General features: G+C 46.8%; 1 protein-coding gene across 5 annotated transcripts in view; it reads left to right on the top strand.

The window, feature by feature from the left end:
- ABCA3 (ATP binding cassette subfamily A member 3) overlaps window positions 1-25,500 on the top strand; it is a 120,630-nt gene that overhangs the window by 67,289 nt on the left and 27,841 nt on the right. For all 5 annotated transcript variants that reach the window (XM_029577524.1, XM_029577525.1, XM_029577528.1 and 2 more), the window contains exons 19-24: window positions 9,114-9,420; window positions 15,590-15,863; window positions 16,632-16,836; window positions 17,435-17,654; window positions 17,927-18,085; window positions 18,833-19,005. In XM_029577524.1, the coding sequence (XP_029433384.1) occupies window positions 9,114-9,420; window positions 15,590-15,863; window positions 16,632-16,836; window positions 17,435-17,654; window positions 17,927-18,085; window positions 18,833-19,005 (1,338 nt within the window). The remainder of the gene's footprint in view (window positions 1-9,113; window positions 9,421-15,589; window positions 15,864-16,631; window positions 16,837-17,434; window positions 17,655-17,926; window positions 18,086-18,832; window positions 19,006-25,500) is intronic.

Consider the following 25,500-nt stretch of genomic DNA (forward strand, 5'->3'; position numbering starts at 1 on the left):
CCGGATTTGGGACTCAAGGTAGCTAAGGCTATGGATAAGTTATATCCACTGCCGGAGGACGTGTTGGAACTTTTGCGTCTGCCAAAACTTGATTCGGCGGTGGCAGCGGTTACCAAAAAGACCACCATCCCGGTAACGGGAGGTACGGCTCTCAAAGATATACAGGATAGGAAGTTGGAGGTTCAACTGAAGCGTATTTTTCAGGTCTCGGCGTTAGGAATCCGGGTCGCGGTCTGTAGTAATTTTTCGTTGCGAGCCGGGTTACGCTGGGCACAGCAGCTGTTGGCGAATGAGTCTCTGTCGAAGGATGAGGCCAGACAGTAAATGGGAGACCCAGGAAAATATAGCGATAATAGGGGCAATTTCCAAATAATATTAACGCACGGTTATTTGCTGAATATACTACTTCAAGCTAACACTTCAGGATATTAATCAGAGTGAGAGTCTAGATATACACGCAATTGTTCCAATTCAGTGAATACATATCTATTATTATTGTGTACCAAAGTACAGCGACAGGGGTATTTTAAAAAGAATTTGGCACCCCTAGCTACTATTTCATTCCTCAAGGAAAGAAAGGCTTTTCTTTTTTCTTGAATTTTTCTTGTTACATCCGGGAATACTCTCACTTGGTATCCATAAAACAATTCAGACTGTTTCTTAAAGGATCTCATCAAAACTTCGTCTCTATCTGACAATTGTAGAAAAGTTAAAGAAACAGTTGCTCGTTCTGTAATTCTTGCTTCATAAGATTTTTCAATAAAGTCTGTTAAATTATCAGGGGAGATAACTTCTTCTGACATGGCTTCTTGATGTTCTCTCTCTTTCGCTTTCCCTCCAAAAGTATAATACATTCTTGTCACAATTGGTATTTCTTCCGTAAAAAGTAAAACATTTTTAAAGTAACTTTTAATTAAGTCCCTTAATGGTAGCCATTTTGTTCTTGGAAAGTTTAATATTCTTAAGTTGTTTCTTCTTAGTTGGTTCTCCAAGAAATCTATCTTTCCATTAACATATAAATCTGATTTTATTAAATTGGTATTCACTTCTTTGATGTTACTAATATCTTGCTCCAGTAATACAATATGTGCATCATGTTTCTGCACTTCTTTCTCCAAACATTTAGATGTTTCTATGTTCTGTTTCACAACATTAGTTAGATCTGCTATAGCTTTATTCATTTGCATCAGCGCCTTCCAAATTTCTTCAGATGTAATTTTTTTAGGGGTTATTAGGGAGTGTTGTAATAGTACGTGTAATGTCTTTTCCTCACCTCCTGTGTCCTGAAGGTTCCCCTCCTCTCTCTCCTCTCGTTCTGAACCAAGCGTTCCTCCCCTGGAGCCTGCACTTTCTAGGCTCTCCGAAGCCGGTAGAGTATTCAAACCGCTTCTCTGGGGATCCTCCGATGTTTCTGGAGGTTGGTTCAGTGAGGTTTCTCGCAGCTGTTCTCCCCCTTCACAATCCGGGGGCTTGCATGATAGAGAGGGGATAGTCGGCTCGCCGGGACTTAATGAGATCTCATCGGCCTGGGCGTATGGCGTTCGCTCACCGCCATTATCGCCAGCGGCCCCCCTCACCGGCTCGATCAGCAAACCTGGCAGTACGTCCTCGATTCTCGTCTGTCTAGCGGAAATAACGGGAGTAGAGGCCATCACCTCTCTAATTCTGGCCTTACGCTTTGTGTGAGGCATAAAGACAAGTAAGAAACCAGAAAAAAGGCACTTCAGAATTAGCCAGCAGGCAAAAGACGCGGAGCTCGAGAGACTGCTTGTTCACCGTGCGGCGGCATAATTCCTAATATTCTGTTTGCTTTTTTGACTGCTGCAGCACACCGAGCCAACGATTTCAATGTGTTATCCACTATGATGCCTTGATCTTTTTCCTGGGTGGTAACTCCTAATATGGAACCTAATATTGTGTAACTTCAGCATAGGTTATTTTTTCCTATATGCATCACTTTGCACTTGTCCACATAAAATTTAATCTGCCTTTTCGTCTCCCAATCTTCCAGTCTCGCCAGGTCCTCCTGAAATTTTTCACAATCTGCTTGTGATTTAACTACTCTGAATAATTTTGAATCATCTGCAAATGTGATCACCTCACTCATCATATCCCTTTCTAGATCATTTATAAATATATTAAAAAGCACTGGTTCAAGAACAGATGACTGATTATCTTTTTCCACTGAGAAAACTGACCATTTAATCCTACTCTCTGTTTCCTGTCTTTTAACCAGTTTATAATCCACAAAAGGACATTGCCTCCTTTCCTATGACTTTTTTAGTTTTCTTAGAAGCCTCTCATGAGGGACTTGTCAAATGCCTTCTGAAAATCCAAATACACTACACCTAACAGTTCATCTTTATCCACATGTTATTAACCCCTTCAAAAAATATAGCAGATTTGTGAGGTAAATCCATGCTGGCTGTGTCCCATTAAACTATATCTTTCTATATATTCTGTGATTTTGTTCTTAGGAAAAGTTTCTACGATTTTTCCCAGCACTGAGGTCAGGCTCACTAGTCTATAGTTTTCCGGATCCCCCTGGATCCCTTTTTAAATATCAGGGTTAAATTGGCCACCCTCCAGTCTTCAGGTAAAATGGACAATTGTAATGTTAGGTTAGAAATTATTATTTATAGATTCAAATTTCATTTTTCAGTTTTCAGAACACTGGGGTGTATACCATCCAGCCTAGGTGATTTGCTACTCTTCAATTTGTCAATTTGTCCTACTACATCTTCCAGGTTCACAGTGATTTGGTTCAGTTCATCCAAATCGTCATCCTGGAAAAAGTCTTTGGAACAGAAGCAAAGAATTAATTTAGACTTTCCGCAATGGCCTTAACTTCCCTAAGTTCCCCTTTAACCCTTCGATCATCCAACCATCCAGCCAACTCCCTCCCAGGCTTCCTGCTTTGGATATATTTTTAAAAGTTTTCATTATGAGTTTTTGCCTCTATGGCCAACCTCTTTTCAAATTCTCTCTTAGCCTATCTTATCAGTGTTTTACATTTAACTGACAATGCTTATGCTTTTTCCTATTATCTTAAGATGGAACCTTCTTCCAATTTTTGAAGGATGTTTTTTTGGCTAAAATATCCTCTTTCACCTCTCCTTTGAACCATGCATGCAATCACTTGGCCTTCCACCTTTCTTAATGCGTGGAATACATCTGGACTGCGCTTCTAAGATGATATTTTTTAACAGTGTCCATGCCCTTTGTATACTCTTAACATTTGCAGCTGTATCTTTCAGTTTTTTTCTAATTATTTTCCTAATTTTATCAGTTTCCCTTTTGAAAGTTTAGTGTTAGAGCTGTAGATTTACATTTCCCTGTACGTACCCGGATCAGTCCACACTCCTGAGTTTATTCATCCCTGCCAGCAGATGGAGACAGAGAAAAGCCTCGCTGACACTGCTTGATAAGCCCTGGTGCCACCTGCAGTAATTCAGTATTTCTCTGTCTCCAGCAGATGGCTGGTGCATAAACCTGCAGTGCTGCTTTTACCCTTGTTGTTTTTTCTAGATTTTTTTTCTCTTTCGGGTGAGCCTTCCTCCCAGGGAACTGGTTCCTTGGGGAACCATTCTCTGCTCGGTTGAGGTGGACCAGTTGAGGTCCAAGTTGTTCCGTGGGGTGTAAATCTGGTGGTAGCCAGCCCGGGGGGGGCGGCTACGGGAGGCTTTCAAGTCCCTGTCCCTCCGGCAGGGGCAGCAACTGGGTCCTCAGCGCAGGATCTGGCATCCCTGGATGGGGATCAAGGAGATGACATGGGGATCCCTTCGGTGGCAGAGGGGGACGATTCAAAACTTCGGTTGATCTGGAGGGAGGAGTTGGATGCTCTGCTTCCGCAATTCTTGAGCTTGGTTTGAAAGCTCCTCAGGAAGTTCCAGAATTGGATGGGGCGGACCCTGTCCTGGATAGTCTTCGGGCTCCTCCTTCCGCCTTCCTGTATCATAGGTCGGTGCAGCAGTTGGTGGAACGTGAGTGGGATTCCCCAGACTCAGGCTTGAGGGTGGGGAGAGCTATGGCCAAGCTTTACCCCTTGCCGGAGCAGACCTTTTCTGCTTCTGCAAGTCGATGCGGCAGTTTCCGCGGTCACTAAGAAAACGACGATTCCGGTGGCGGGGGCCACAGCGCTTAAGGATGTCCAAGATCGGAAGTTGGAGCTTCATCTCAAGAGAATCTTTGAGAGGGCAGCCTTGGGGCTCCGAGTCGCCATTTGCTCCAGCATTATGCAACGAGCTTGTTTACGCTGGGCGCAGGATGACCAAACGTTACCTGGAGCTGACACATCAAATGCAGATTGTGTGGAAGCGTCGGTCACATATGTGGCTTATGGGCTCTATGATTTGGTGCATTCGCTGTCGGGGGTTATGAGTTCTGTGGTGGTGGCCCGACGTTTGCTATAGCTCCGTCACTGGTCTGCGAATGTGTCCTCTAAGGCCCAGTTAGGTTCCTTGCCCTTTAAGGGGTCATCTCTTGTTTGGGGAGCAGCTGATCAAACAATTGAGTGAAACAAAGGTACACAAGTTGCCAGAGGATAAGCCTAGGAGTCGCCAGGTGTTTGTCACTGTCCCGGTTTAGGGAAGGTAGACGGTCTCGTCCTTCTAGAAGTCCCAGGGGATCGTAGTCACAGGGGATCGCAGTTACAAAAGCCTTTTCAACCGCAGGGCTCCAGTTGGGGGTCAGTCCTTTTGCGGCGAACAACGGCCTTTCAGGGCTCCCTCGGCTGGGGGAGCAGCTCCAGTCAAGTCCTCCCAATGAAGCGAAGCCAGTCCACTCCACCGTTCCCTATATAGGGGTCTGGCTGGAGTGGGCCAAGATTACACAGGATCAGTGGGTCCTCTCGGTGGTAAGAGACGGTTACCCGTTACAGTTTGGACGTCCTGTTGGCGATCTCTTCTCAGTCTCCCCTTGCGGGTTCTCAGCGAAGCATTGGGTAGTTCGGGAGACTTTGCACAGGTTGCGTGACTTGGGGGTGGTGATCCTGGTATCTCCACACGAATGGGGCAGGGGTCGTTACTCCATCTATTTCGTGGTGCCGAAAAAGGAGGGAACGTTTCGGCCCATCCTGGACCTCAAGTCGGTCAACGTGTCCTTAAAGATACCACGCTTCCGAATGGAGACTTTACGGTCCGTGATTACGGCGGTGCGCTCTCGGGAGTTTTTGGCTTCCTTAGATCTGAAGGAGGCATATCTGCATATTCCCATTCGCCCGGATCATCAGCATTTTCTGAGAATCGCAGTTATGGGTCAGCATTTCCAATTTCAAGCTCTTCCCTTTGGACTGGCCACGGCTTCTCGCACATTCACGAAAGTGATGGTGGTGGTGGCGGCAGCTGTTCGGCACGAGGGAGTGTTGGTGCACCTTATCTCGATGATTGATTGATTCGGGAGAAATCGTTGGAGGGTTGTCGTTCTGTGGGGTCCATAAGTTATTCGTTTGCTAGAATCTCTCAGCTGAATGGTCAATCAGGTGAAGAGCCATCTAGAGCCATCCCAAATGCTAGACTACCTCGGAGCTTGTTTCGACACAAGGCAAGGCAGAGTGTTCCTCACATAGGAGAGAATGTTCAAGCTACAGTCACAAGTTTGCTGCTTGATGGCGTTGAAGGTGCCCTGAGCCTGGGATTTTTTGCAGGTTTTGGGATCAATGGCCTCAACGCTCGAGTTAGTGTCGTGGGCCTTCGCTCATATGTGTCCACTCCAAAGAACCATGTAGGAGAAATGGAACCCTCTGTCGCAGGAGTTTCATTTACCGGTCTTACTGGATGTGTCTACGCGAAGCAGCCTATCGTAGTGGCTACAGTCGTCCAATCTGCAGCATGGTGTCAGTCTCGAGGTTCCAGAGTTGGTAGTTCTCACTACCAATGCCAGTCTCTCTGGTTGGGGGGGGCGGTCTATGAGTAGCAGTCTGCCCAGGGCACTTGGTCACCGGTAGAAGCCTCGTGGCCTATCTATCGGTTTGAGACCAAGGCGGTGCGGCTCACACTTCAAACCTTTCTCCCCCTCATGCAGGGTCGTTTGGTCAGGGTTCTGTCAGACAATGCCACAACAGTTGCTTACATCAATCGTCAGGCGGCACCAAGAGCCAGGGGGTGGCACTGGAAGCTCAGGAATTGTTTCAATGGGCGGAGCTGTACTTGGTTCAGTTAGCGGCGTCTCATATAGCGGGTATCGACAACGTTCAGGCGGATTTTCTCAGTCGTCAAAGCTTAGATCCAGGCAAGAGGGAGAGGAGTCCACAATGCGGCTCATCCGAAAAAGGTGGGGTTGTCCTCGCGTCGATCTGATGGCAACTTGGCTCAATGCGAAAGCTCCTCGGTTTTTCAGTCGCAGGAGGGAGTACAGGGCTGACGGAGTAGACGCTCTAGTAGTACCTTGGACTCGGGGAATCTTGCTTTAAGTTTTCCCTCCGTGGCCTCTGGTGGGCAAAGTATTGCGCCGAATAGAGAGGTACCCCGGACAGGTGATCCTAGTAGCTCCAGAATGGCTGCGTCATCCGTGGTTCACAGATCTCGTCAATCTAGCGGGGGACAGTCATCTTCCGGATCTCCTCCGTCAAGGTCCCATATTTTCCGACCAGGCAGGTCACTTTTGTCTAGCGGCTTGGCTTTTGAAAGGCGTCTCTTAAGGCGGAGAGAATATCCAGAGCCGGTGATCACTACGCTTTTGCAGGCTAGGCGGCAGTCTACTTCCCTCTCTTATGTTCAGGTTTGGAAAGTGTTTGAAGCTTTGTGTACCGACCAAGGGATACAGGCGGTTCGTGCCTCGATTTCTCAAGTCTGGTCTTTCCTACAGGAGGGTTTAGCTAAAGGGCTATCAAGTCCCTGCGGGTTTGCGGGCCCACTCGATGCGGGCTCAGGCGGCTTCATGGACGGAAGCTCAGTTAATTTCTCCACAAGAAATTTGCAGGGCGGCAACTTGGAAGTCGCTGCATACCTTTGCAAGGCACTACCGATTAGATTTGGGATTTTCTGATTCCTGGTCTTTTGGTGAAGGTGTCTTGCGAGCGGGACTCTCCAGGTCCCACCCTCTCTAGGAAGCTTTGGTACATCCCAGGAGTCTGGACTGATCTGGGTACGTACGTGGAAAAGAAAATTGGTTCTTACCTGCTAATTTTCATTCCTGTAGTACCAATGGATCAGTCCAGAACCCACCTGGGTTGAAGGGGGAGAGTCTTCTGCTCAGTTATAATCTTTCAGCAAACTTCTGTTCTTGGTTGTTCATAACTTACACATTTTGACAACTTTTTTGACATGTTATTTCTATTCAGTTTTTTTGCACACATTGTTTTCAACTTGGGTACAGATCAATACTGAACTACTGCAGGTGGCACCAGGGCTTATCAAGCAGTGTCAGCGAGGCTTTTCTCTGTCTCCATCTGCTGGCAGGGATGAATAAACCCAGGAGTCTGGACAAACGAGTTGATAATACGTATGCCAGCTTGTGAATAGAGGGTCTTACATAAGTATATCGGTGACAGTGTGCTGTATCAAAAGGAGACCAGTACATTGGATATTTTGATTGTTTACATTGTGGTGTACTGGAATACACAGTTGGTGTGTGTGGGTAATTTGTGTGATTGATATGTTTATGGTCATGCCAAAGACTGAAGATCTGACCTAACTATAGATCATTAAGCTGTGCTGTTGGTCTTTTTACATCCTTAAGTCACAAAAATATTTTTAAACTGGTGCAGAAAACATCAGGATGTGAATTTTCCCCAAATTTACACAAAAAGGGATTGAATTAACACACATATGAAACTTGTGATAGTAGCACCAATCAAGGCTACTATCCCCTCCAAGTGCTACAGAACTATCCCCTCCAAGTGCTACAGAACGCTGCCGCCAGAATCATCACTAACAACAAAAAACCCTCACACATCACACCCACCCTCAAAGAACTCCACTGGCTACCCATTACCCAAAGAATCCAGTATAAAACCCTCACCCTCATGCACAAAAAAATAAACAACAACAACATGAACTGGCTAAACAACGGAATACAACCTTACCCTACTCAAAGAACTCTCAGATCCACCAACACTGGCCTCCTAGCCGTACCCAATCTCAAATCTGCACACCTCAACGTCACCCGCAAACGAGCCATAACAATTGCGGGCCCCTCCTTATGGAACTCCCTCCCCACCTGTCTCAGAAATGAACCTTCATTGCAAGTCTTCAAAAAACACCTCAAAACATGGCTGTTCCTAAAAGCATTCCCACCTGACACGTAACCTACCCAAATTCAACTGCAACACACCACGCCCCCCTACACAAGCATCTCGCATCACCATCTTCCCTCCCTTGCACCACCTTCCCCCCTCCTATCCCCCCCATTCCCCCCTTCAACCCTCCCTGCCAACCTAACCTTAATATATCCTCATCAACAAGTCATTTATGTACATATGCTATACACTACATCAAATGTTCAACGTAATCCTGTTATTCCTGTTATAATATGTATAATTTGTTATATTTATTACAATGTTACAATTTATTATATTTATTACAATGTTATAATGTAAAATAGGGCTGTTACTACCCTATTCTTTGAGTTATCTGGAAACCGATGTGATATCTCGATCGAACGTCGGTATATAAAAGAAATAAATAAATAAATAAATAAATAAGGCTTCAACTCAAGTGATTTAGTAATTGGAAGCTATTTTAAAAATGTAGCATGCAAAATCACTTAAGATGTGCCAGATCGTTGATCTGATGCAGGAGACCTAATCCTGGCCTCTGTTCCTCAGTGCAGTTAGGACCAGGAATGCTGTGGAAACATCATTCCTAGTCCCTGCAGGGAGGAAGCCCCCAGCCATCACACACTTATTACTGGCTAAGGTCACACAGAGGGAATCCATACCTCTCAGCCAGAGGACTGTAGCTTCTGTAACTAGGCTAGACTGGAAGGGTTAAACATGGGGGGGAATCTCTGGTAGCTGTGAACAAAAACTCGTGATACCTTTACACCAGGAAGGCTTCATTGTGATTGTTCTGGATCCCCAAAGGAGCAGGAGAAAGCTGTTGTGCAGAACAAATTGACTTAGGCCCATTTGCCCATTTTATGTGCTGATGTTCTCTCTCCTCCTCTCCTCCCAGCTCTCCCTTTGCTGTCAGCAGTTCTACGCCATGTTTATCAAACGAGCCATGTACAGCTGGCGGAACTGGAAGATGGTGGTCGCACAGTTCCTGGTGCCTCTCATCTTCACGGCCTTTGCACTGATTGTAGCCAAGACATTCCCAGGGCCTCAGGATTCTCCTGCACTGCCGCTTAGCCTGGAACCCTATGGTCGCACTATGGTGCCCTATTCCCTCACGCCAAAGTCATCCATACTGGCACAGAAGCTGGCCCAGTACTATACGGAGCTGCTGGCATCGCAGAAGGGCACGGCACAGGAGGTGCAGGGTAAGCACAAAGGTGGTGGTAAAGAATGGCACTCTTGATATTTGTATAAAACATGCATGATGCTTACTGTGTTATGTTACAGATAGTGCTGCCCATCTCGCAGTAGGAAAACCAAACCAACCTGCAGACACAGACTTATTAATGCCAGGGTTAGGAGGGCTGCTGAAGAAGTACTACCAGTCCCCTTCAGCCAGGAAGCAGTGCTAAAGGAAGCTGGTTCCTTTCTCAGTGCCTATTAGAGGCAGCTGTAAAGCAAGATCTGCCTATGAAAACTGAGAAATATAGAAGACTGTTTATGATGATCCCTGTTGGGAGCTGAATGGGAAGAAGTAAGGGGAATGGAAGCTTTTGAGACCATTAAATTTGTAGCATGGGAGGTTGGTTTACACCTGAAAAAGGGTGTCTGTGAATCTTGAACGTTATGTACAATGACATCTTTGACTGATTCTTATCGTGGTCCAGGAAATGGTACCACAGGCCATGAAGGATCTTATCGTCAGCTCGATCAATAGGGCTGCATTTCATGGGAACAGGACCAGAAATAAAACATGACAAATCATTGCTCTAATGGTTTTTCCATTCTTTCATCCCAGATGCTGTCCAACACAATAGATTTATCTTTCGAGCAATTTGGGAAAAACAATGGAGCCATTCTCAGCTGTCAGTCCTGGTCCCTGCATTGCAGGAAAGGCACAATGATAGGGTATGGGATGGGAGTCACTTCTGCCACTGTCCATGCTGTATCTTTCTGTGGGACTCCAGTGGATGTTAGACTTGCTGCTGGCTGTCAAGCATCTGCCTTGGAAGATGTCCGTATTTAGTGAGATCCAGCACTACCTTTTACCAACTCAAATTCCACTATACATTAAAATGATTTTTTTTTCCTAGCATGTAGCCAGATGGACTCAGGACCAATGGGTTATGTGCTCCCCTGTTAGCAGATGGAGACAGAGTAAGGTTTCAAAGCTGACATCACCTTAGATATACCCCTGCAGCGACATCGGCCATTCAGTATCTCTCAGTCCCCTAGCAGATGTGGATGTGCTATCCCTACACCAGCACTGGTATTTAATGGGATTGTAGTACTCGTTAGAAGAAGGAAAATGTTACATTGAGGAAAGATTGAGCCCCGCTCTCCTGCGGTGATACCTAAAGATCCCTCCCCCAGTTGAGAATTCCTGAGGCGATTTCCGAGATCCATCAGAGGTGTGCATTGGTCCGGTAGCTGGTTTTCCAGCATGGACTTACTGCTGAAGCAGCTGAAAGGCAATGGGTGCAGGAAACTGAGCGGGGTGGTGACTACCTAAGCTCTCTCCCCCTGCAGCTAGAGACAGTCTCTATACTTGGTTGGTAAGTGCTGGGCACAGGTAAGTAGAGAAGAACTCTTCTGATTCAGAAACGTGGAAGGGCGTCAGTAAGTCTTTCCTCAGGTCTCTTTGCTCAGTGCGCCATACCAACAACATTCCTGATCCCATTAGGGCAAGGGAGGGGGATTTCTGAGCGGGTTGAGCGGCCTCTCCGATGAACTAGGCCCCGCTTCAGGCTCGGTGGGCACTCCACGTGGCAGGCCACGGCGGCACCATCTTGCGTGTGGTTTGGTGCAGCACCACTCCCCCCCGCCCCCGCTTTGACTATCGGTACATGCAGTGTGGGCCGGCCCTTGTGCGCCTAACGCACGCATACCTGTGGTGCACCAGTGTGCGTACCTGAGCGCATAACTGCGCACATACCAGTATGCATGATTGCATGCATACACTCGCACACAACCGGACGCTTATGTTCGAGGGCGCTTATGCATATGCGCATTGGGGCGGATCTGTGCGTGCTCGAATCCAAGCGCTAGTCGGCTGAATGCATAAGACAACTATGGCTCCGGCAGCAAAGAAGCACAAGTGACACTCTTTGTGCTGCCTGCCATATTAGGGCTGCAGAGTCTCACCTAAAATCCTTCCTGTGTCAGCACTTTGAGGAAGCCTAGGGAGGGCTAGGCCCTCACAACTTCTCTAAGCCTGGCCTCTCCCAGTCGGAGGACGGGTTAGTACGACCTTATCCGTACTGGCGTCGTTCCTGCTTCCCCAGAGGGTAAGGGGAATTGGGCCTCCCAACGGGTTGAGCAGCCCTCGGTGGGCTAGGCCCTGCTTTAGGATGATCACACCGTGTGGTTGGCCTTAGCGCCAACTTGCACGCTTTTCTCTGTGTTGTATGGCCCCATGTAGAACGCCGGTACGCGCAGTATGTCAGCGGTGAGCATAACGTTAGCACGTACTTACACAATTCTAAGCATGTGATGTCAGCGCGTCCTTATGTGCCAACTCTGAGAGAGCTGTGCGCAAGATGTCAGCAAGTTCTTGCACGCACAACTCTGACAGCGCTTGCATTGTGCGCGTGAAGTCAACGCATTCTTACGTGCACAACTGAAAGCGCTGTGCACGTTATGGTCAGTGCGTACTTAAACGCACAATGTCATAAACACATTCAGGAAAAGCTGAGTGCATCCCCTCAACCAGTAAAAATAATAATAATAATCCCTCTCCCACTGCTATCGACAGACCTCGAGGCATGCCTCACCTCATCATTGGTATTCCTGGCAGGAGCCCAGACGACACGGTACCAGATTCCTTGGTCCAGTCTGATCTCCCTACGGAAAGCCTCCTGCTATTTTCCAGTACCACGGCCAACTATCCCTCTTCTGTCAGCGGCGGGTTGAGATCACGTCAGACAAATGGGTACTGGACATAATATGAGAAGGATACGCTCTGCAATTTCGAGCATCCCTCGGGACATGTTCATGATGTCGCCCTTACACTCTCAGCCCAAGAAACTGGCAGTGGAATCTACGTTGATAAGGCTCCTCAGTTTGAGGGCTATAACTCCGATACCTACATCCCCAGGAAAATTCGGGCGTTATTCCATCTATTTCATTGTACCCAAGAAGGAGGATTTGTTTTACCCCATCCTGGACCTCAAGAGCATCAATCATCATCTGCAGATATTCCACTTCCGCATGGAAACTCTCCGCTCCGTTATAATGACCGTACAACTAGAAGAGTTCTTAACCTCTTTGGACCTCTCAGAGGCCTACCTTCAAATTATTGGCAATCGACCCCAGAACATTCTCCAAAGTTATGGTGGTTGTGGCAGCGGCACTGAGGAAAGAAGGGATCCTGGTGCACCCTTGTTTGTACGACTGGCTGATCTGGGTGAAGTCATTGGAAGAGATCCTCCAGGCGACCAGCAGGGTCTCTTCCCTGCTTTAGGAAGTTGGTTAGGTCGTGACTTTGGACAAAAGCTGCCTCAAGCCCTCCTAGTCCTTAGCATACCTAGGAGTCCAGTTCAACACCAAGCAGGACAAAGTCCTCCTCCCTTCTTTGAGGATAAGGAAGCTGATGGACCAAGTGGGTCGGTTGACAAGCACAATGCTTCCCAGGGTATGAAGCTGTCGTCAGGTCCTTGGCCTGATGGCGTCAACCCTGAGGTAGTACCGTGGGCGAGGGCTCACATGCTTCAATGCTCCTTGCTGTCACATTGGAACCCACTATCTCAAGACTACTCGATTCACCTCCACCTTCTGATAGAAGTATGTTATCGACTCCAGTGGTGGCTACAGGAAGTTCACCTAAGCAAGGGTGTAAGTCTGTCCCCACCAAACTGGCTACTCCTCTCGACAGACACGAGCCTCCAAGGGTGGGGAGCTCACAGTCAGGAACTGACAACCCAGCGGCGACGGACCAAGGAAGAAGCGCACTGGAACATAAACCACCTGGAAGCCCGAGCTGTCAGATTAGTGTGCCTACAATTCAGCTACAGACTCCAGGGCCAGGTGGCCTGCATGATGCAGGACAACACAACAATGGTAGCTTACATCAACTACCAGAGAAAAAACAAAAGTCACCAAGTGTCTCTGGGAATTGCCCATTCCATAGGGGGTCTGAGTTAAATCTACAAGGGATCTCAGCCTCCCACATCATGGGAAAAGATAATGTCAGAAAAGACCTTCTCAGCAGGGAGAGTCTGAGTCCAGGAGAATGAATGTTGTTGACCAGAGCCTTCCAGTTCCTGGTAGATTGCTGGGGCCTCCCATTCATCGACCTACTGGCCACATCTCATAATGCTAAGGTCCCCCGATTCTTCATTTGCAGAAGAGATCAGCACTTCCAAGGGATCGACGCCCTTGTCCAGGCCTGGTCAAAGGAAGACCGATGTACACATCCCTCCATGGCCTCTGCTAGGCAAGGTCATTCGCAAGATTGAACGCCAAAGAGTATTAGTCCTTCTGGTGGCCCCGGATTGACCAATATGCCCATGGTATGCTGACACGTGGAGGCTTCTGGTAGAAAGCCCCCTATGCCTCCCTCCGCACAGGGACCTTCTCCAACAAGGTCTGATCCTTCACAAGGATCTAACTCTGTTTTGCCTTACGGTCTGGTCCTTGAGAGGGCTCACCTGATGAAACATGGATATTCAGCAGTAATTGCCACCTTGCTCCACGCACGGTTCTCGATATCCTTGGCGTATGTGCGGATCTGGAGAATATTTTAAGTTTGATACGAGGAGTGCAGGGTGCCCCCTCGCACAACCAGGATCCCCCATGTTTCTGGAATTTTTACAGAACAGCCGTAACAAAAGGTTGCCCCTCTACTCCTTGAAGATCCAGATAATGCCTCTCTCGTCTGAGGTTAGGTGAATGGAGCCCACCTGTCGACACATCCGGACTTGGCACGTTTCCAAAAAGGGGTTAAACACCTCTGACCACCCTTAAAAGTGGCTGGCCCCCTATGGAACCTCAATCTAGTACTGGACCTTTTAGCAGGACTTTCCTTTCGGCCGCTGTGCAGTCTGTCTCTACGTCTGTTAACGATGAAGACTGTATTCTTGATGGCAATATGCTCAGCTCGTTGCATCTCTGAACTACAAACAGTGTCATGTCGGGAACCATTCCTCTGGTTGAATCTAGGAACATTACAGCTTTGCACCGTTCCTTCCTTCTTGCCCAAGATGGTCTCTGAGTTTCACCTGAACCAGTCCATCTCATTACTGTCCCTGGATAAATGCAAGGACTCTGAAGACTACTGCCTTCTATGCCACTTAAACGTTAGTAGGCTTTTAGTATGGTAATCTGGAACGTTCAGAACCGGTGCTCAAGACGGACTGCTCGTTTGTTCTTCATGGTGGAAAGAAACAAGGGGAAGCAGCTTTGTGAGCTACCATAGCTCGCTGGATCAAGGAAGGGATCATGGGAGCTTTTGAGGAGGCAGGGAAGCCTTTACCCCTTCAGATTAAAGCTCATTCCATTAGGGCTCAGGCAGTATCCTGGGCAGAAGCTAAGCTACTGTCACCCGTCGATATCTGCCGAGCAGAGACGGAGTCCTCCTTGCACACCTTCTCCAGGTTCTATCGCCTGGACATACAGGCTCGAGAGGACGTAGCCTTTGTGAGGGCAGTGCTATCCGGACTGTGGGCAGCCTCCTGCTCCATTCTGGAGTAGCGTTTGTACATCCCATTGGTCCTGAGTCCATCTGGCTACATGCTAGGCATGCTAGGAAATGGAGAAATTACTTACCTGATAATTTTGTTTTCCTTAGTGTAGACAGATGGACTTAGCATCCTGCCCATGGCTGCCCATGAGGTGAATCATCCTGATCAGGTCATCTATAATATTTCTGGGATTCAGTGCTTATGTTTGGTTGAGTACAGTTATGGTCACCAGTTTTTAATCAAGTTATTAAATTGTATTCAGGTTTTTCATAGTATGTCCACAATAGCTTTTGAAGAGAATACTGAATGGCTGAGGTCACTGCAGGGGTATATCTAGGCTACCACCAGCTTTGAAACCTGACTCTGTCTCCATCTGTTAGCTGGGGAGCACATAACCCATTGGTCCTGAGTCCATCTACACTAAGGAAAACGAAATTATCAGGTAAGTAATTTCTCCATTCAAGACAGGTGAAATATTGCGTACTCGAAATAAGATCTTTAATTTTTCATACACTTTAATACTAAAAGCAAACCAGAAATAGTTTGGAGTTTATACTAGAGTCTAATATACTATAGCACACTGTTCCATAGCTTCAGCCAAAGCAATAACCCAATTTTGTTTTTAAGTGTTAAATTATTTAAAACTCCTTTTCCTACTAGTTTTCCGCTCTAAGGGGGTTACCTTATTTTTCAGGTGATCTGGAGAAGTATCTAATTATGCGAGCCTCAGAAGAGGGCGGGGCCTTTAATGAGCGCTGTGTTGTTGCTGCATCCTTTGAAGAAATCCAGAACGAGGTTATAATCACTGCCCTGTTCAACAATCAGGCGTATCATTCTGCCGCCACCGCGCTCATGCTAGCTGATAACACCCTTCTCAAAATTGTGGCTGGGCCCAACGCCTCCATATCTGCCACCAACTTCCCTCAGCTACGCAACACCACAGAGACTGCCAAGGACCAACTTATGGAGTGAGCAGTCTCTCTCTCTCCCTCTCTCTTTCTCTCTCTCCCCATGTCTGTGTTTCTGTCAGTAAACAGAGGGTGGGGAAAACCCCTATCGACTTTCTGCTGCCAGCAGTGCCACTACAGAATAAGAAATCATTCACTTCGGCGGTCAGAGCTGTCTTTAGCCAGGGCTACGCAAACCGTTGCAGAAATTGTGAGCAGTGCACTCAGTGGGCTGCGTGGATAGGATGCGGTGAGGGATACTTGCTGGCTAGGTGACCGATCTGGAAAGTATAAAACAGTGTAGCCAATCCTGATCACTGCTGCTGGTTCTCTTATTGGTGGGGGGGGGGGGGGCGGTACAGGCATCTTGTCTAAGAGGGTCTTATTCAGAAATTACTGACCACAGTGAACTGGTGGGATGAAACAAAACCTTTCCTATATATTGTTGGAATTCTGGGAGAAGTAAGGGAATAAAGTACTATGGTTAGTCCCATTGATTTCCTGAAATTTGGAAGAAATTGCTGTCCTCCATCAATGTATGATTATGTTCATTTGTGTGTAAGATCTTATTTACAAAATAAACATTTAATGTGCCAAATGGTGCTAGCATATCTAGTTCCATAGGGCCGATAAAAGATTAGATTTTTTTTTTTTTAATGAGTTGAGATCTTTGAAATTGCTGTATGTTTTCTTTCAAAACTTGCCTTATTATTGCTCTTCTATTCTCTTCCATCCTGCTCATTGCCTCTGTCCCTCTTCCCCCGTCCACATTCTGCCCGTCCCATGCAGGGGTCAGACTGGCTTTGCTATCGCCATTAATCTGCTCTATGGAATGGCCTCCTTGGCCAGCACCTTCGCCCTCCTGCTGGTCAGCGAGAGAGCCATCAAGTCCAAGCACGTGCAATTCGTCAGTGGAGTCTACATTATCAATTTCTGGCTCTCTGCTCTGCTGTGGGATCTCATCAACTTCCTCATCCCCTGTGTGCTGATGCTGGTGAGATGGGACAGAAGAGCGTTGGGGAGAGGGGATTCAGGTGGCAACCTCAGCGTGGGGGTGGTGGTAGGCACAGAGTGGGGTACTGGACCTGGAACTAGTGTTGGCAAACAGTAAACCGTGGCTAACATGCCAGGTGAAGATGAGCAGAAGAGATCAGCAGAGCTGTCTGGCAGACATGTTAGGCCGTGCAGGAAGACTCAGAAAGGGCTCCAGAATGGGTTGCACCAGAAATAGTTTGAAACTGCTTATAAATTCTAAGTACTTTTCTACCGTAAATACACTTATTATTTGTCATATCTGTTTGTCTTGACCTAGATTGTAAGCTCCGGGAGGAAGGGACTGTCTCTTATGTGTGCCTGTACTGCACTGCGTATGCCTAGCAATGCTTTTCAAATTTATAAATAGTGGTAGTTTCACCACAACCGATCTTTAAAACCTCATTGCTATTGATGTTGATCGCACACTAAGTGGGATATTCATAACTGTAGTTGTGATCAAAGCAATTTCAACCACCGCTGAGATGAAAATGAGGCAGAAATGTATTACACATGCTATCACCTGTGTGCTTTTGTTCTCATGCCTTCCTCCTTTCCAGGCAGTATTCCAAGCCTTTGATGTGAGAGCCTTCACCCAGGACAACCACCTGGTGGATGTAATGCTTATCTTCCTGTTGTATGGCTGGGCCATCATCCCCCTCATGTACCTGCTCAGCTTCTTCTTCTCGGTGGCAGCCACAGCATACACCAGGCTCACCATCTTCAACATCCTCTCGGGCACTGCCACCTTCCTGGCTGTCACCATCATGAGCATCCCAGGTGAGGCCATACTCACTCTTGTCTCCAGCACTGTAAACCCCTCTGTGTATCATACGGCTACCGAGGCCACAACTTCAACATCAGAGCTAGATGGGAGAGGGTAAAAAAATGGGAAAATACCCACTACCCCCTCCTTATTAAGACTGGTTTTGATTGAACTGGAAGCCCAAAAGGGCTGCCTGTGTTTTTTTGGGAGGTTTTTTCCTCTAGAAGCAGCAGAGGTTTGTATCTGAGAGATGGAGTAAAGGTGTTACCTCTTGTTCATTCCACAGAGCTGGGTTTGGTGGAACTCTCCCAAACCTTGAATAAGGTCTTCCTGATTCTTCCCAATTACTGCCTCGGCAAGTCTATCAGTGACTTCTACCAAAACTACGAGTTCATTCAGTTCTGCACCTCCTCCTGGGAAGCAACGAACATCTGTAGATTTCTCAGTGAGTTTTGTTGCTTTCAAAGTCTAGTAGTCATTTATGATCTTGAAGTAGGACACCTCAGTGACACTGGATTCTTCTAGCTGTCTTAGTCTCCATAAGGAGTTTCTTAAATACCATACTGCTGTTATCCTCTGCATGTTCTTACAGTGCAGCCCTGCTACTGTGCCAAAGCATGTACTTGCAAAAAAAATGTAGCATAGCTAGATCTGACAGGCAGGACTGGAGATTGTAACACAGAACTACCTCATTTGCATCTACTCCATAGTACAGTCTTTACACCATAGCACTGTATCTGAAGCTTTGATTTTAAAAGCACTTTTAAGATCTCTGCTTTGTGATTCTTACCATACAGAGAATGCACGCGAGTTTGCTCTCTCATGAAGAAACTTTTCAGCGAGTTTACTGCTGAATTTTAGCAATACGCAGAACATAGCAGCATTTCAAGTGAGCTGGATTGAAATTCCCTTTCAGAATCTAACGATAAAGACTGCCATAGATTCCTAGCAGATTTTGTGGATGATAAAAGCTGACTTTTCCATACAACTGTAATTTCATCTTTTGAGCACTACAGTTTACCAATGGAAGGCCCTGCAGGAATATGGTTGAGATATTTTATTGCTTGCCATTTTCTGTTTGCATCTGCTTCCTGGTAGGCTAAAATGAACCACATCCTTTCAAAAATCTCAACTGAACAAGAATGCAGAATTCCATTTCCTGTGGTTCATTTTTTTCCTCCCTTGTCCTCAGATATTACTTACCAGCCAAATTACTTTTCCTGGGACTTTCCGGGAATCGGACAGTATCTCACATCCATGGCTGTTCAGGGCTTCGTCTTCCTCCTCCTCCTGGTCTTTGTCGAGACCAACATCCCTCACAGACTCCGAAATCTGTGCAGCCGCCTCTGCTGGAGACGGAAACGGGTAAGCCAGCCACATGCTTCTGCAAAGAGAGAAGGAAAAGCAGTCTGCAGTCATGTTTGATATGGAAGACAAGCTATTCTAGCAATACAAAAATGTTTTTCATTTTATGTGTTAACTTTCATATTCAAAACATATAACATGGAGAGAGCCATTTTGCTTACCTTAACTACCCACCTGAGGTTAACCCCACGGCCACTCGGAGGGTCCTGACAAGGGCTGCCTCGGCCAGTCTACACCTGGGCATGTGCTCCTACACTGGCAACCTCCAGCCCACAACCTGGGTTCCCACTTGCTTTGGCAAGTCCCCCATCTGAAGCTATCCATCCCCTGGTGGTTTCTAGGGACCTTGAGACTCCACACAATTGAGTGGTCACACACTTCCTAGAAATGCAACCAAAGATCAAAAATAGAAGTTCCTCTTCACTCAGACCAGTGGGTTGTGCATGCCAACCAGTAGACGGAGACAGAACAGGCTTGCCAATGACACTGACACCAGCCTGCCAGTATTCTCTTTCTCTAGCAGATGGTAGGCAAGCACCATGCTGTGACTCAGGCCTGGTCACTAGGTGAAGATTGGAGCTCCTGAGGTGAAAGACTACCCTCCCTCCCTCCCTCTCTCAGTTGAGCAGGGGTCCTGAGTTTTTAAAACAGAGTAAAGAAGAGGTCGAGATAGGAAGAGCTTGGGACAATTCCCTACCAGAGGGTGACAGCTACTGTTCCGTCCCTCTGGTTCTGGGCCATTGGTTTCTCTTTTCTTTTTTTTTTTTTTTTTAAAAGTGATTCTGTGTTCTTGTTCTCTGGAAGTCCACTGGTTTGAAATGTTTTTGCTAGAGCATTTATTAATTTATTACATTAAAAATTCATGGTGTTCTTCAGCTTGTCCATAGTTAACTTGTTACAGGAATACTGGCAGGCTGATGTCAGCACAGAGGGTATATATGCAGTGACATCAACGAACCTGTTGATCTCTGTCTCTATCTGCTGGTGGGTGTGCACAACCAACTGGTCTGGCCTGGTCTGACTCAATTAAAGGAAAGCACATTATCAGGTAAGTAGTAATTTCACAATACTGGGATCATTAATCTGTGCAAGAGGGGCAGAGCTAACAAACTAATAAGCTTATTAACAAAAAGTAAGAATAGTGAACAGAAAAACATTAAATTTTCGAATAGGTAAAACAACAAAGATTAAACAGCAAAAGCTAGTTAAACACTTTCCATTATACTTATCTGGTGCCTGGTGAGGTCAGGAAAAAGGCTGTCCACATGTGCTGCTCAGCAGAGGGCTGCTCCTTCTGTTCTCCCAGCTAAGACTAGAGAATTCCTGTACCTTCAAAGCCATTCTCCATCTGAAAGGCCAGTCAAATCACAAGTATTAGCATTAGTTCCCTGACCAATGACCTGATTGGTAAAGGTTTTCTGGTCAATGGCACTGCAAGTTGTTAGTCTTATAGCTTCCTTAAGGGTACTGGCATATGTATGCTGTCCTCCTTCTGAGTTAATCCAGCATCCCAAACTTCTGTTTAAATTACAGTTCAGAAGTCAAATACTACCTGCAGGCCTCCCCAGAGGAAAAGAGCTCCCTGGGGAAAACAGGTACAGGGCAAAACAATAAATCACAAAACATAAGAATGATATATCATAAAAATAATACATTAGACCTCGTGGGTCCCGATGGTTATTCCACCTTAGGGGGAGTAGTTTTTTTGGATATGAGAATAATAAGAGAGTGGTTGTACAGTCTGGAGGGACTGGATGGTTAGTTAGTGGGGGGTGTGATTTTTTTTTTTTATTTTTTTTTTTTTTTGCAACTGTGAGCGTTATCATAGTTGGGGGATGGTAAAGGGATGTTGAGTGTAGGGGGAAAAAGTTTACTGGGATAGCAGACTTGAGGCATTATTACTTTTGCTTTAATCTACAGAGCTAAATTTCATGTGAATGATATGAGACTGAGATGGGTTATGCAGAATTCTTTGTATGTGCCTTAGTGTTCAGTTATTTGTATCCTGCTGTAGCAATATTTTATTTACAGTCCTGATTACATTTATATGGGCTCAAATGTGAAGATAATATCCCTTAATGTTCAGGGTATCTCTTCCCTGTACAAGAGAAAATGTATATTTGCATGCCATAATAAGGCTCAAATATTGATGTTGCAGGAAACTCATCTTACAAATCATGAGCCAGATAAACTGAAGATAGGTTGGGTGGGTCAGAGATTTTATTCCTCTCACAATTCACATAGTTGTGGGGTTTGTGTTTTAGTGGATAAGCATATACCCCTTGCAATCCATCGCTCTTTTTGGTAGATGAGGGCCAGTACGTTTTACTGGACTATTCGTTATGCACTTTTCACTTTACTCTGGTTAATGTATATGGTTATAATTATGATCAAGTGGAATTTTACAAGATGCTCACTGATAAAATTGTTCTATTTGGTTTTGAACACCGGACCGGAAAGCTTGTCCTGATCCCCTCTTAGACAGAACCTCTCAGCCTAAGCCTGGGGCCTCAGGTTCCTTTTCTCCTAGGACAAGCAGGATGGTAGTCCTCAAACATGGATGACATCATCAGATGGAGCCCGGCATGGAAAACGTCTGTTAAAGTTTCTAGAACTTTGACTAGGCACACTGAGCATGCCACTATCCACGTGTCCACGCGGGGGTCCCTCTTCAGTCTCTTCTTTTCCGCGGAGCAATCGTCTTGCAGATGTGGAGCTTGTGCTGGTTTTCTTTGGAAAACTGCCACGGTCGAGTTTTTCTCGTTTTTTTCTCTACACTAGGTCCCTTGATCCTTCCCGCCTTAGAGGGTGTCGCAGTAAGTCCCCTATCCTTTGCAGTCGATATCTGACGGTGCCGTCTTCCGATGGCCACCGTTAATCGACCGTTCGTCAGCTGTTTTTTTGCTATAGCATCGTCAGGCTTTCGCCGATGCCCTAAGTGCCCCTGGACTATGTCCATTACAGACCACCACGAGATCTGCATCTTGTGCCTGGGGGTGTCCCACGATGTCAGGGGGTGTTTGTTCTGTGCCCAGATAACCCCCAAGGGTTGCCGTGCGTGCCTTCACAAAATGGTGAAGCTGATTGCCCAAGGAAGTCCGATCCCTCGGCATCGGGGGCATCAATGTCTCGGAAAAAGGAGGACCTGTCTTTGGCAGCATTCGAGAAGGAGTTGGAGCACAGAGAGCAGTTGGCGGTTGGCCGAGCCCTACAAGGTATTGAACTGCTGCCGGAGCCTGTGCTGTCAATGCTGGCACCGTTACTGGAGCGCTTGGATTGCTACTCGGTGCACTGCCAACCTAGTCCTTGCCGGTGCCTCGGGTGCCGTCGCTGTGCTGGGAGGCACCCATACTGCCTCGACCAGAGGCCATTCCTATTGCTGACTCCTCAGACAAGGGAGGGCCGTCAGGGCCAGTATCTCGTCTTCCATGGCCAGCCCCGCGGCCGGTGTTGTCCAAGTCCCTGCCGGATCCATCGATGCCTCCAGTGCCCTCATGGCTCTCTGTGCTCTGTGGCAAGGGCACAGTTAGGGCTCCCCCACCGGTGTCCCCGGGTGATCTAACCGATGAGGGTGCCCCTTATGACCTGTGGGGATTCGAGGCTTCTGTGTCCTCTTTGGATGACTCAGAGGACCTGCCTTCTGGAGGAGAGTCATCTATCTCCTCCCGAGGATTTGACTTTTGCGGGCTTTGTCCAGACCATGGTGGAGACTGTCCCCTTCCAACTCCTGTCGGAAGAGTACTCCAGGCACGAGATGCTGGAGGTCCTCCAGTTCATGGATGCACCTAAGGAAGTGGTTGCTGTCCCAGTCCATGACATATTTAAAGAATTGTTTGTCTGACTCTGGGAGCACCCCATTTTGGTTCCCCCGGTGAACTGGAAGATCAATGTGGTGTACCTGGTTCAGCCTACCACGGGATTTGAGTGGCATCAGCTTCCGCACCAATCCGTGGGGGTGGAATCCGCCCTCAGGAAGGCAAAGAGGTCTTGTACCCATGCTTCGGCTCCTCTAGGCCATGAGCATAGGACCTTGGATGCCCTAGGGAGGAAAATCTTCCAAGGCTCCATGTTGGCGGCCCATAGGTGTGGGCTACGTTATTCTTCATTGCTGGGCAGCATGAGGGAAGAGGAGGTTGAAAGTTTTTGTGGCCCCCACAAACTATGGTATTCTTTACTGCCAGGGCAGGAGGGGGAGGAGGAGGCTGATAGTTTTTACACGATGGCGCCTCTGGTGGAGGGTGCCTATGGCCGAGGCCATATCGGCTATAGGCTAGCTACGACTCTGCTCGCTGCTGTCTCAAAAAATGTCATATGCAGACCAAACCTCATGCTTGTTGCACTACAGACCCTGCTGTAAACCTTCAGGAAGACCTCCTGCAGTTGCTGAGGGAGGCGCTCCACCAGATCTTGGACCTGCTTCCAAAAGGTTCCTGGAATACTGGCTCATATACAATTGGTAACGGGCATCCTGAGCCCTTTCCTGCCCTGACAATGAAGAGCAGTGCCACAAACACATCGGCCTTCTCCTTCCCGTCCCAATAGTGCAGAGCAGCGCAACCCACACTCCCGATCCCTCCCTGCCCCAGCAGTGAAGATCGGCGGGGCCTGCAGGGCCGTGAAAAATATCTGACCCCTCCTCTTCCCTTCCTGCCACCCCGATAGAGCAGAGCAGCGTGGCCCCACACTCCTGATCCCTCCCCGCCCCAGCAATGCAAAGCAGCGCGACCTGTGGGACCATGGAAATACATCAGCCTCCTCCTCTTTTCCTCCCTGCCACCCCCATAGTGAGAAGCAGTGCAGCCCAAAGGGCCGCAAAAAAGCATTGGCCTCCTATTCTTTCCCAGCCCAGCAATGAGGAGTAGCACAGCAGGGCCTAAAGGAGCAGCAATGAAGAGAAGCATTGGCCTTCTTCCCCCATGCTGCAGCACACCTGGAGGCAGGATGAAAGAGAGAGAGAGAGAGATGAACGTGTGTGAATGACTGATCATATGAGAGACAGGTATGAACGTGTGTGTGTGATTATGCTTGTGAGATAGTGAATGAGTTATTATCGAACATGTGAGAGCATATGTGCATGATTTAACATGTAAGACAGAGTATGAATGTATGTGTATTGAGCATGTGTGAATGATTCAGTATGTGTGGTGTATGAACATGTGTGAATAATTGAGCATGTAAAAGTGTATGAGCATGTATGATTGCGCATGTGAGCGTATGAGTGTGTGCGTGTATACGGTTGAGCATGAAAGCGCGAATGAGCATTTGTGTATATAAAATTGACATGCATTAGAGAGAGCATATGAGCGTATGTGAGTGATTGATCATGTGAAAGAATGTATGAGCATGTATGTGTGTCTGACCATATGAATGAGCATATGAGCGTGTGTATGATTGAGCAAGTGAGAGAGCACATGAGAATGTATGTCTGTGTGTGTGTATGATTGAGCATGAGAGAGCGCAAGTGAGCGAATGCATATGTGTGTGTGTGTGTGTATGTATGATTGAGCAAGTGTGAGAGAAAGTTTGTATACAACAATCTCCACCCCTCTCCCTGCTAATCCATGACAATCTCAGGTCATCTGGAAATCAAAATTCCCCAGGTACGGACAACAGGAGATTTTTTATATCCTTATTAGTTTTAATTATTGGGTGTATCAACTGTTTTGAAATATTTTATTGACATTTGGAAATGGATAGAGTTGAGTTTTTACTTATTGGATGTTCTTTTTGTCAGTTTTTTTAAATATATCGTTGTTTCCTAATAGGAGGTGTATTGATGTTTTAGGGCCTGTGTAATATTTGGAGGGCTGCCCTTTCATAAGTCTGGGAGACTTAGTATATTGTAATTGTAATTCAGTGTACTCATGGCTTTCTGAGGGCCATGAGTATCTTTTATCTGTACCCTGCTACAATCATTGAAATGGCAGGTAACAAATATTTTTTAAATAAATATACCTAACGCACCCTGCCATAGGCCTAATACCATATGGGTTCCAAGTGTCTGTTTTGCAGGGTTTTTGGTTGGCACCACAGCAATGCATGTAAATATTCAAGTTGTAAGTCTTTTTTTTTTTTTTTTTTTTTTTGAACCTAAGAATCTTTTTCATGTACAAGCTAGTATTATAAATGCATCATTTTTAATTTTATGTGGGAAAGGCATGATTGGGAGAGGGGTGACACCTAGTGGTTGGATGTGGGGCCCATGATTGCAGGGTTCTGAAGGGAGCTCGGTGCAGGGTTCTGAAGGGAGCCCTGGTACATGGCCCCAAAACTGAGCTGGAAGCCAGGAGGAGCAGGAGGAAATAAAAATAAAAAGCCCTATACATTTAACAGTGTCTCCCAGCTCATGGTGGTGTGTTCAGGATGAGGGTGCACTTTTTCATTTGGCCATAGGTGCCAAATGGCCTGGCTCCAGCTCTGGCAGCGAGAATGGCCGCAGTGGGCATTGGCGCATGGCTTGGCTATGTACCATTGCCCGAGGTGCAAGAGCGTATA

The sequence above is a fragment of the Rhinatrema bivittatum genome, chromosome 14, assembly GCF_901001135.1.
Source record: "Rhinatrema bivittatum chromosome 14, aRhiBiv1.1, whole genome shotgun sequence".
In the NCBI taxonomy this organism is placed as follows: Eukaryota; Metazoa; Chordata; class Amphibia; order Gymnophiona; family Rhinatrematidae; genus Rhinatrema; species Rhinatrema bivittatum.